Source organism: Zootoca vivipara, chromosome 9, assembly GCF_965207765.1.
Source record: "Zootoca vivipara chromosome 9, rZooViv2.hap1.1, whole genome shotgun sequence".
Taxonomy (NCBI): Eukaryota; Metazoa; Chordata; class Lepidosauria; order Squamata; family Lacertidae; genus Zootoca; species Zootoca vivipara.
The window spans coordinates 1,385,807-1,398,546 of NC_142592.1; the positions used below are offsets into that span (position 1 = coordinate 1,385,807).

The 12,740-nt window shown below is 43.7% G+C and overlaps 1 protein-coding gene across 7 annotated transcripts in view; it reads left to right on the forward strand.

Annotated features, from left to right (window-relative positions):
- Positions 1-12,740, forward strand: part of FRMD4A (FERM domain containing 4A) — a 346,110-nt gene that overhangs the window by 301,429 nt on the left and 31,941 nt on the right. For all 7 annotated transcript variants that reach the window (XM_035127381.3, XM_035127379.3, XM_035127378.3 and 4 more), the window contains 2 exons: positions 1,942-2,083; positions 11,523-11,656. In XM_035127381.3, the coding sequence (XP_034983272.1) occupies positions 1,942-2,083; positions 11,523-11,656 (276 nt within the window). The remainder of the gene's footprint in view (positions 1-1,941; positions 2,084-11,522; positions 11,657-12,740) is intronic.

A 12,740-nucleotide genomic window follows, 5' to 3' on the forward strand; every position in this document is an offset into this window, starting at 1 on the left:
ACAACACAAGGGGGGTCTGGGCATGGAACCCCTGCATGAAATGGTGGCTGCTTTATCTTTTGAGTCCTTTTTGCTGCAGTGATCTACCCCCTCAAAGTTGTTGAGTTCTTTTTATGGGCTGCAGGGCTAAAATGTTTAGCTTTTATTCTTCTCTTTTTCTTTTTCTTGGAGGTGAAATAAATTACCTGCTAAAGGGAGGGGAAGGGGTCGAAAGCTCGGCGGAGCGGAAAGGTTTTATTGTTTGTTATTGTATGGTTGTATGTTGTGAAAGTAAGAAAATAAAAAAAAATATTATTTTAAAAAGTTTAGCTTATATAGGGGAGCCAAAGTTATTGGGCTTCTTTGGGGGGAGCCAGTGATCTACCACAGATGTCCAGTTCACGATCTACCTGTTGGACGTGCCTGCTGTAAGGAAAATAAAAGTGCAAAAAGAGAAAAGAATCAAAAGCATGGAGGAAAGTGTATCCATTCTCCTGCAAGTTAAAGCCACAGGGATGTCAAGAGTGCAGCCAACTCTGTATATTCAGAAGTTTTCTAACATTTCAGGGCTTGATGATATTTCTGAATGGCTGTGGTACTAAAATGTCTGGCAACGGATTGTTCAAACTTTTCCTTTCTTCACAATTGCTAACTTATGAAACTAGTTCTAAGGGCTATACGCGATGTTTAGTAAATGTTACAGTTATAACACGAGGAGGTGCTGCTTTTTAAAAAGTTTGTAGGTTCTTTTGAGGTAGTTTTCGTTGTTGTTACAGACGTGTTTGATTATGAGGAGCAAACTGCAGACGCTATTTTTCTTTATGTCTCTTGGGTGGCAGTGTAAGTAAAAGTGAGCATCAGGGAGTTTGTTGTACAGATTTAACTGTATTGTTTTGGTGGATAAAAGGAATGCCCAGGAATGGGCTGCATACATGTTTCATTATTGTGCTATAGTGGCAAATTTGGTTATTGGACGGATAGAGTTGGCACAGTCCTTGGGTTGCTCCCAGTTTGTGTCTCGGTTTGCAAACTTCATCTCGGTCTAAGAATGGAATCCGAACGGTGGAAGGGCACCGGCGGTTGGAGGCCTCACTAGGGAAAGCGCGGCTCAGTTTAAGAACAGTTTCAGTTTAGGAACGGACGTCTGGAATGGATTAAGTTCATAAACCGAGGTACTACTGTACAAAGATGAAATCAATGACTAAGTCATAAGTTGTCTCTGAGGAATGCCTTGCTCACATTTGTCCATAAATGCAGGGGAATTTGCCTTTAGCTCCCCCATGCTTTGTAGGACCCCCTGCATGTGAGAACTCATGATGAAAGGAGCCTCACTCTGGAGTCTGCTGCTTAAAAATTGCTTTACAGTCTGTTGATCTGTGACAAGTACAGCATTATCATCAAACTGATGCTACTTAGTCCAGGATGTAATCTTAAATAGAATTTCAATAATACTGAAATCTCTTTAATTTTTAGTCACATTTTAAAATTTAATTTTTTTAGTAACTTAACTTTAAATTTTAAAGTAACCCCATCATATGACATATCATAGTAAAGCTCATGACGTTCTGAAAAAATCGGTATTTTTAGTTTTGAAATATCTCAATTCTGGGCTGGGCTTATAAGGTTTTTGTGTAGACCGGCAAGGCCAAAATTATCTTTTTTAAAGAACTCAATCCGTCATAACTTAAAAACGGGATGAGATTAAAAAAAGATTTAAACTTAGTTTTGATCATTCAAACAAGTGTACAAAATATTAAGAAAATTGGATGACATGAGGTAAAAAAAATTGGATCACTTGATATGGAATGACTTTCTACTTCTGCTCTTGCATTTTTTGAAAGGTTGTCAAAAGTGGGTAGTTCACTTATTGGTGATTCTGGTAACAGGTGGAAATTCTTAAGATGCCGTAGGGTTTTTGTCTGATGGTTGCTATACCACAGCTTTCTGCTTTCTTTTCCCCAGTCCAAAATTCATGCAGCAAGAAGCCTGAGTGAGATTGCCATTGACCTGACTGAAACTGGAACTCTGAAGACCTCAAAACTAGCCAATATGGGAAGCAAAGGGAAGATCATCAGCGGCAGCAGTGGGAGCCTTTTATCATCAGGTATGTCCCTCGGTGGTGCAGAGTTGGTTCCTCAGTTAAAGGGAAATGCTGCTGACAAGTTGTTTCTGGGCATTTGAGTCAAGTGTTTTGGACTGGGGTCATTGTTCATGTTGTGTAAAATGTTGGACTGTTTGTCGCATTTGGGAAGTATAGATCAGGGATGTCCTCCCCAAAAAAAAGCTCAACAACTCTGGGCAATCCACCCACCCCACGCACGCTCCTCCCCCCTCCAGTGACAATGGGTAGAGCACTGCCATTGGTTTGTTTTTTTATACTGGGAGAAGTCTCTTGGGAGTTGGACATGCCTGGTATAGATCATAGTTGTGAGACAACAACAGGCCCAGGGCTTGGTCTGACTCCCAACTCAGTCCTGCTTGGTGGATTTCCTGAAAGGATTATTAGATATTAGATGTCTTTCTCATCATCCTGGTGCTTACAGACCAACATCATCACTCCTAATCTTGAAATGTCCTTTTCTCCACATGCATGTTTGCCTTAGCTCTGCTCTTAGCTCTGTGAAGCAGCAGCTTCCAAGCAATGTCTGCCAATGTCTCCCAAGAGTGGGTGGCCGTCTGCCAGAGTTGCCTCATTTTGTAGCGCTTGTTATGGGGGATGCCTGCCAAAAGTGATGGCTCAGAGATCTTGTTTGATTCTCAGCTACTGACACCAACCCTTAGTCTATATGACTTCTCAAAGCAACAGAAACCTCTACTCATATGGAACTTCCTCTTTTCTCTGCATGCCTGCTTCTATAAGTCTTAAATTTTCATTGCATATTGAGCTATTTCATTTTTTCTTTTTAAAAAATCACACTTTTAAAGAACTGGGGCAACACCTATTGCCCCCTGTTCAAGAAAAAGTACATCCCACCAAGAGTAAGAAAAAACACAATGATTGGTGAACAGCGTAAAGCCAACCATAAAACTAAATTTATAAACAAATCCCAGAACTATTAAAACATCAGTAATAACAACAGAGAAAACATAGTTCACTTTCTTTTTGGACATCCATGCCTCTGATCTGTGCTCAGAGCCAGGCGTGTTCTTGCCCAGCTGATGCTCAAGTGCTTTTAGAAGCACATTTACAGGCACATTGTGGTGCTCACATGGGTCCTGTGAACTGACAGGGTTTTTTACAAATGGAATCTCGTGTGCCTCCATTGGAGATTGATCAGGATCATAATTTTCCTTTATAGTGATCCTGGGCTTATCAAATGGCTGTCTGAATAGAAAATCTTAGAATATCATTGATGCTGGCTGTAGACTGATCCACACTGGCCTTAAAACGGGTGCTGTCAGCCTGGAAGGCAGCATTGTCTCACTCGAGAGTGGAAATACCAAATTGCCAAATACAGCAAGCCCACTGTCAGGGCGACTCCGTACAGGGACCCTCCCCCAGTCATCCTGACCAGCACTCCGCCCAGTGACAGCCCTAGCAGTGGGTCAGGAGGAGGGAATGAGGAATGGGGCAGAGTGGAGAGGGGGCTCTCAGACGTGTCAGAGGAGGAAGGACAGTGCAGCGAGGTGCCGGAGCCTCTGCAACGCTCCAGCCAAAGGAAGGGAGAAGGAATGCAGCCCCTTCCGGCGCCCGAATTGAGGCACGCGCCCACACGCAGGGCTAGGGGGAGGCACTTTGGGGTGCCCAGGCTTTTATGCTGGCCGGAGAGCTGGAAGGAGCCATTGCCGGGTTCTGAATCAGACTAGGCAGTCTTGTTTTCTGATATCTCTGCACTGTAAATAATATGCACAATAAAACTCTTAAAGACAGAGCAGACTAGAGCGTCTTTACTCAAGAGTAGCCGCAACAATCCCCTGACACCCACCTTGATTTCCCTCCATAACATGCCGTAGTGGAAATGCATGTCAACGCGCATATCACACATTTCTCTTCCTCTGGTCCACATAATTGGCTGCTGTGACAGGTTGTGTGACAGGAACACATGATGTGATAACGTCTTACTACAAATTACTAGGGGAGAAAGAAGACGGGGGGGGGCTTCCCATTTCGGCTTCCCATTTTTGTCTTCTTCACAGTCTGTTCATTCCTCAGCCTCTCATAAGTTGCCTCCGTGAGCATGTTTCACATCTTGCTGCCAGGCTGGCTCCAAGCACCCTTTGGGCAAATCCAAGGAATCATACATTGCATTTTAGCCTTGGTTCATGTTATACAGTACTTGCTTTGATCATTTGTTAAAACAAAATTTTAAAAACAAAATTTTTGATCAAAATGAAATACGATCTGGAAATGATGATCCTACAACACACACCGCTTTCCTGTAGGATAGATTTCGCAATCAAATTAGCAAATGCCCCAGCCAGACAAATTCTGAGTGATTTTTGTCTGAACATAAGAGTTAAGTGGCAATAAATATCTGTATCCCAGTTTTACTATATTTTGTACAGAAAATCGATAATAGAATCGGTCCACAACCAGCTGTCAGAACATAAGAGGCTCTAAGTCTCCACTCGCCACTTTTTATCAAGGGAAGCCTTCTGCTTTATTGAGAAGCCTAACGTGGAACACATGAAACAAAGGCTGGGCAGCAACCAGAGCCAAGAGTAGAAGGTCTGTTTCTAATTCTGTGTCTGCCTGACTTAGCTTCATATTTTGTCCTGTCCACAAAATGGCAGTGGTTGTATTTCTGAAGGAAATTCTGTAGGGCACAATTCTTTGATATTCTCAAATGAAATATGGTTCTACAAGCGCAAAGTATTAGAATATTACAGGGGGTCTCGTATACGTACCTCCCTACACACACACAAAGAAGTATGGAGGGTGTTTTACGGTCTTGTGAAAGATCTACTGTAATAGAAATACGCTGCACACAACTCCTGTTCTGTTTGTGATTATAGAGGGAAATGTGCCCACTGGGAGGACACCAGCTCACCAATGGAATTTGTATTAACCATCAAAGATCAGCAAATCCTTAGAATTTCATCCTTGCATAGTTTCAAAATACACACTGCTCCTACCTTGGAAAAGTTCAGCAAAGAATTACATGAGCAGAGTGGTACCAGAAGGACGACCACAAACAACCCTGCATTTTTTAAAGAATCATTTGCTGGAATAGCAGTGGCTGCAGAGCTTCTGATTTGGTCTGGGTGTGTGTGTTAGGGGGTAGGTTTTTGTTTATTTGTTAAGCTTCCCCTCCCCCACCCTGGACTCTTTAAATTAGATAAGTGAAGCCCAGGAAATACTCAGTGTGTCCATCTGGAATTCCTGTGCTTGTGGGCAGCATTCCTGCATTTATAAAAGTTACATACCAGTTGCAGTGTTCCTTTTTTACGTGATTGCACTAACTTTGTGTCCTTGGGCAGAACTTGGCATAATGGTGGCTGAATGTCTTCAAACCTGCTAATGCAACTGTGTGGGGAGCTTTAAAGTGGTGCAGCAGGAAGCTGGAGAGAGACAATGAACCTTTCCTCTTTTTGCTACCTTCTTCCCTGTAACTCCTCTCCTAAAGTCATCATCTCCTAGCAGTGTTTATTTCCAGGTAGGGCAGGAGTAGGAGATTGTGGCACGGTACTAAGTTTGTCCTATGAGATGGTTTCCCCCAAACTATGCCCACCTTGCCCACACCTGACACCTGGATCAGCTTCCCAACTGAATTTTCTGACTGCAACCAATCCCTGCCAAAAGCAGAGCTGAACTCACTGCCCATAAGCTGATGTGAGTTCAGAAGCCTGCAGGATTTGCTGTGTGACTGAGTTCCCTGGGGTAACTGCTGGATCAGTGCCATGACTCAGTTCCCCATGGTAGACTGCGCAGGAGACTTGGATGGGTGTACGGGACTGACAGGTGGATTATCCTGCCCACCTGGCCAAATGAGCCTGTGGGGCTGGGGGCAGAATCAGATAATGATCTGGTCCACCTGGCCAAAAAGCTTCCTTATTCCTGAGCTATCTGGGGAGAGTGTTTGCAGAGGGGGAAGCAGTGAGTAGTAGAACGTTCAGCACTCACCCACAGACTGCCGGTTTTGTGTTTGAAATCACCCAACCCTTTAGGCCACAATTGGTGCATTGAAAATGAAGGCCTGCTGTTATCATGACTCATTCTGTCCTGACATTGGCTAATGTCAGAGCTTAAAGTGCTGACTTTGTCATCTGACCCTGGCTTTCGGTTTGTGGGGTCATGGGTAGACTTGTTGAATATTTTTAGGGCTGTTGTGCTCCCCAGAATTTCATGGCTTGATCAACAGTACGAAGGCACCAAAAGTGAATTGTTGGGCTGTCTGCATGCACACTAGTGAAATGTAAGAGCCAAATTGCCTTCTAAACTTTAGTTCAATGAAGACCCATGCCTGCAACTGCAAATTGCATATGTATTGTGATGTATTGTGAAATTCATGAAATGGTTGATTTTGTGATGTGTTGTTCTCCCTCTTATAGGCCTCTTTGAGATTAGTTTTTTTTCCTGTGGAAAGGTGGCATACAAAGAAAGTGAGGGTGATGATGTACATCTCCAGCTGTGTGTCCCACCATGAAATACAACAGTGGAAATCTGATCCATTTGAATAATGCCACTTTAAAGCAGTGTTTCTCAGCCAGTGTGCCTCCAGATGTTTTGGGACTACAACTCCCATCATCCCTAGCTAGCAAGACCAGTGGTCAGGAATGATGGGAGTTGTAGTCCTAAAACATCTGGAGGCACACTGGTTGAGAAACACTGCTTTAAAGTTTAAACACAGTAAAATCCTCCATTCAAAAATTCATATGCTCCATTCAAAAATTGTGGCACTGTATGAGTGCACTTCCATTTAAACTTGGGTGCTTTTGTGCATGGTTTTAAAAGAATTAATTTCTGAACTGGCTCTAATTGGCTGGCTTTGCACATTGCAGCATACGGTGAAGAAGTGCCAAGTGGCCAATGCTTCCTCCAAGCATGGTTTCTTCTATATCATGGTAGAGAGAGATGGTTGTTCTCTACTCTGCAAATGATGGTAGTGCTTCAGATGCAAGCCCCCCCCCCCCAATGCTAGTGGGAAGTAGGAAGAGGATTCACTTTATCCATTTTTGAGCACAGTTTACCCACTTGAACAGAGTAACATCTTCCACTCCATTTTGTTCAGTTCATTCCGCTGTATGAATGTGGCTGGGTAGACACATTCCTTGTATTTGCAATAATAATAATAATACCTTTATTGTCATTGTACAACCTGTGTACAATAAAATTAAGCGAGCCTCCCCCACCCACCCAAACACTCAATCTCTTATAGAACAATACACCACCTCGCAAGTCAATTTTGCCATGTTATTTTCTGTTCAACAGCCCACAGGCAAAGCCAAAACATGAAATAGCAAAGTTGGGGTATGAAAGGGACTGGGATATGAAAGGGACTGCCATAATGTTTTCCATTCTTTTTTCTCTCAGGATAGGTCACCCTTTCTATATTTATATCTTGCAAATTTGCAAGAGCTTCTCAGTCATTGTTCATTCTCTCTAGATGCACAGATTGTATCAGTTCATGACTACAATAAGACATTGTTACTGAGACAGTATTAATTCTCTCCAAAACAATGCAGGGGCAGTTCTGTGCTGGTGCTTCCAATAAGATAGGGAGTGGAAGTCCATGCTCTTCACAGTTTGACTTCCCTTAGCTTTGTTGTTGCCAATTTTTACATTACGTTTAGCCTTAAAAGGTAAAGGACCCCAGACAGGTAAGTCCAGACGCAAACGACTCTGGGGTTGCGGCGTTCATCTCGCTTTTCTGGCCGAGGGAGCCGGCTTTTGTCCACAGACAGTTTTTCCTGGTCATGTGGCCAGCATGACTAAGCTGCTTCTGGCGAAACCAGAGCAGCACATGGAAACGCCGTTTACTTCCCGCTGTAGTGGTACCTATTTATCTACTTGCACTTTGACATGCTTTCAAACTGCTACCGGTAGGTTGGCAGGAGCTGGGACAGAGCAACGGGAGCTCACCCCATGCAGGGATTCAAACCGCCGACCTTCCAATTGGCAAGCCCTAGGCTCTGTGGTTTAACCCACAGCGCCACCCGCGTCCACAAGTTTAGCCTTATTTAAGCATTAATCCATTCTCAGAAGCCAGCCTTTCCAAGCTGAGCACTAAGAGAGAAACCACTGATAATTCCCTATAACTCTATAATTGAATTCTTCAGTTACTTCTCAGTCGTTAACACCCTGTGGAATGCCCTCCCTTCAGATGTCAAGGAAATAAACAACTATCTGTCTTTTAGAAGACATCTGAAGTTTAGGGAGGTTTTAAAGGATTGATGTTTTTATTATGTTTTAAGATAATGTTGTAAGCTGCCCAGAGTGTCTGGGTAAACCCAGCCAGATGGGTGTGATATAAATAATAAAATTATTAGTAGTAGTATTATTAGTATTATTACTCGCTCCACTGCCTTTTTTCACAGGAACATGCTCTGGTTTCTTCTTTTGATTTTTGCAGCCACAAGAGGTCAATTTGCTCCACCTTCTTAAGCAACAGGGATCTTGGACAATTCCTCTTCAAGCTCACCTGGCTTATCTTTACCAAACAATAGCTTACTCCCTTACATTTTATTCTCCACATTATGCTCAAAGAGTGCTGTACTACATGCTAGTTCACCAGCCCCCTTGCTTTGCTTCAGGGGTCCTGTTGCCTGCCAGCACCAAACATGGAACGCTTCGCCCACAGACTGCTGGGAAGTGTAGTTTGCTAAGGGTGCTGAGAATTGTTAAGACACAGAGCTATGATTCCCAAAGAGGCTTCCCACGGAAGGTTGGGAACAACTCTTTGTAGCTGTTAAAGGGCCTTAGGGTGGAAACATTGCCGCCTCTGCAGTATTTCTGTAAGCGTGCCAGCTTCCATTTTGACATGTTTTAAGCCTTCCGGTGGGTCTTTCCTCCTCAGCAACAACTAGTGGGCGGTCTTTTCCCGTCACCACATCTTAGACATGCACTTCCTGTTGCTCTTCTCTGGAAGCATTTCAGTTGATGAATAGCAAACTTGTCCCGTCACCCAGGCGGCAGACAAGCAAAAAGAAGCTAATGAAGAACATTCACCTCGCAGGATATTTCTATGCGTATCCTGTGCTGAGTAATTCCAGATGGGGGATAAGCTGTTATCTTGGCTGTTTGGTGTGGAGGATATCCTATTTGTTCCTCACTGCTGAGAGATAGTGGCTGCTTGTGGTCACTTTCTGTTCTTTGCTGACATCCTGAGGCAGTGAATCATGCCTGGCTTCTGGCAGGAGGGGGACACACCATGCAGCTTCCCTGCCCATCTGGGCTCCTCGTAGAATGTTCCGGATGGCCAGCTTTTGGCTGAGAGACTGACCCTGGCAGCCAGGCTGATGAACTCAGCATGAATAACAGCTGCATTAGGATAGTCATTGTTTATGGCATTAGGCGTTTGGGTTATAAGCAAGAAGAATAACTGCATCAAAAAAATTGCACATCTGGACCCCAGTGATGTCATCTGGCGGCTGCTGCTGGGGGGGGGGTTCCCCCTCCTCACCGCTCCCTGTTTGGGCATTCATTCAGCCTGCTAGTTTCCTCTAACAGTATTCCTCAGAGGAATACTTGTTTCACCTGCTGCCTAAGCCTGTTCTCCTCCTTCCTTCATGCGTTTCCTTCCTCTCAGGATTGCTTCACGCAGTCTTGTATTGGAAAAGAACTGCATGCATCCCAATGTGTGAATAGCAGTATGGCTCTTATTCTGGCAAGCTTCTTTTATGTAGCTGTTTTTTCCTGGCTTCTGTCCTGTCTCTCATCCATATAAGATAAGATTATTCCTTTGCACAACACTGGAATGGTTTATTCCGCTATATTGTTATAGAACAGTGGTTCCCAATTAGTTAATTACTGAGGACCCCCTGTTTTTCAAAATCCAAGCCATGGACCCCCTACTTTTGAAAACTTTGGTAGCTGTATGGTAGTTACCTGTGCAAAGCAATTTTTTGAACAAAATGTGGGGTAGCCCCTAATAAGCAAAATATTTTAGGTAAGAAGAAAAAAGCAGACTAGGGCTAAGTGATATCTGGTTTTGAACATCATGATATATCAGCAGCTAAACATCGTGATATTCCGATATATCACAATGTTTGAAATTGGAGATCAGGAGTGGGGATGAGGACAGTGTTAGATAGTGAGATATGAAAGCTAAATGGCACCTTAATCCTAGGTTATGGGTGCCACAATGGAGTGTCTAGGCGTGCTTTTTTATAACAAGAATACAAAGCTGAAAATGAATGAACTGCAGCTAAAATCTTATGTTCATTTTTCACATGGTCTAGTCTTCATCTGATGACAGCAAAAAAACAAAGCCATACTTCCTCTGCCCACCCCCCTAATAATCTCAAGAGGGTCTTGTTTCCAGTTTTCAGAGAGTAGCTGGAAGTGGGGAAGCAAGAAAAGTTCCTCCTTTCCTTCCACTCTGCAGTTTTAATCTGAAATCTTAGGCACAGTACTGCGCCCAGAGCTCAGAAACTGCACGCATTAATGAAATTCCCTGTCGCAAGTGATGCGATAGTGGTATTCGCATACTCATGCAAAAAGTTCCACTAACCAGCTTAGAGAATTTGGTTGATGTCAAATGGGAATTCCCACAAGGAATCTCCCTTTTCAGGAAGCTTTAAAAGAAAGTTCCTCTAAAAATTTAGTCATAATGAGGAAACATGCACCTTTTGAATGTGGAAGATGAAGGACACAGAAGTTACACAAATTGTAATAGCAGAACCACAAGAGGATGTCACTTCCTGCTCCCACACGGTGTCAGTCATGCACAAAGGAGCTCTCAACAGGGAGGCAACCTGCTGCAAATGGCTCTTTCTTGCGACCGGAAATGTTTGTAACCCAAGTTACCACTGTATAGAGGTGGAAGGGTCATCTAGTCCAGTCCCCCTGCAGTGCAAGAATCTCAACTAAAGCCTTCATGACAGAGGGCCATCCAACAGTATAGTTGCTTGCACAGTAATTGCTCGTTTCATGGCAGATTGATGCCGCATAATCAGCAAAGTTACTGGAGCCCACATGCATTTTCTAGCGGCAGACGCAATGGCTGCCAGGGCTATGACCCAGACCATGTCTGTGGATGAAGGTATCTGTGAGCAGCCAGATGGCGAGGTGGTTATGCGAGACACCATAGGAGAGCATGGATAAACCGGGGTGGGAGTCAGCAGCGAAACAGAGCCAGGAAATGTGCTAGTGATCTGTTGTGAGATGCTCATGCCTGGGATTGCCTCTCAGCTTCGCAAACTTCTACTGTAGATGGGAATATTAAGAATGACATGATCTTAACAACTCATGTTTGTTGGAATGTATTTAAATATCATTTGTGCTTCAGATGTATAGCCTCCTGTTAGTATAAGCGTTAAGAATGTTTTGTGAACAAACACAAGTCCTTTTTGAAAAAGTCCACAGGCACCAGCTTCGTTGCTGCTGCTGATGTATGCTCTAAGAAGTCAGCTGCCCTCATGCTATCATTGTTTATTGACAGGTTCCCAAGAGTCAGATAGCTCTCAGTCTGCCAAGAAAGACATGCTGGCTGCCTTGAAGTCCAGGCAAGAAGCTCTGGAGGAGACACTTCGCCAGCGCCTGGAAGAGCTAAAGAAGCTCTGTCTCCGAGAAGCGGTAGGCCGTATACATTTCTATAATCCTTGAAAACCCCTTTGTTGCTTCCGATGTGCAGCAAAGCATAGAGTGTGTAGAAGGGGTGGCATCTTACAAAGTTTCTGCTTTGCAAAGCGGAAGGCATTGTAATCCCTTAAACACCCACAGTTCTCACGGAAGTCGGTGAAAGATCCAAATGTTTAGTAGAAATTCAGATACATCTGCCTTTGACATTTCAATTTTTACAAATGTGTTGTGAGTATTGCAAGTGGAAAACAAAATGAAATTTCATATATCAATTTAGCAATTTCCAACGTGGGCAATTTGGCAAATGCAAGGCTTAGGCCAGGCATCCCCAAACTTTGGCCCTCCAGATGTTTTGGACTACGATTCCCATCTTCCCTGACCACTGGTCCTGTTAGCTAGGGATCATGGGAGTTGTAGGCCAAAACATCTGGAGGGCCGCAGTTTGGGGATGCCCGGCTTAGGCAAAATTTCATTTCATCAGCTTGTCCCTAACATGGCCCAACTTGTTTCTCCTCTAAATCGCAGCTCCTTTCCAACAGTACTATCCTGATTTGATAGTTAGGATTTAGTTACACATTACAGGACAGCATTCATCTTTTGTGATTTCCCACCCTTTGCCAGTTTCCGTAACAGATTAACTATTCAGAGCATGTGGATAATTGCCATGCTCAAGTGTCCTGTGAACATTATTGCTTCCCTTCGCAAGTACATGCGTTAAGTGTTACAGGCTTCAAATTTCTGTTCACATGGGTATCATAAGATGCCCTGAGAATTAACACTAAGGGGTACAATATAAAATTTCCACATATAGAGAGCCTTTAAGTTTAACTTTATCTTTCAACCATGAAAGTAGAGAACCACTGTTTGGGACTGTTTGGGACCATGATTATTTGAGACTAAATAGGTACAAGTGGGACCTACAAAAAATGTAGAGTGGTCCTGATCAAGATGACAGCATTCGAAATTTGGCAGGCACCAGGCTCATTTTGGCTATCAGCCCCTTGCGACTAAGTGAAGATGTCCAGGTGCTAGAAGGCGCCTGGCATCTCCACCATCTGGCGGTGCATGCCTGGCGATC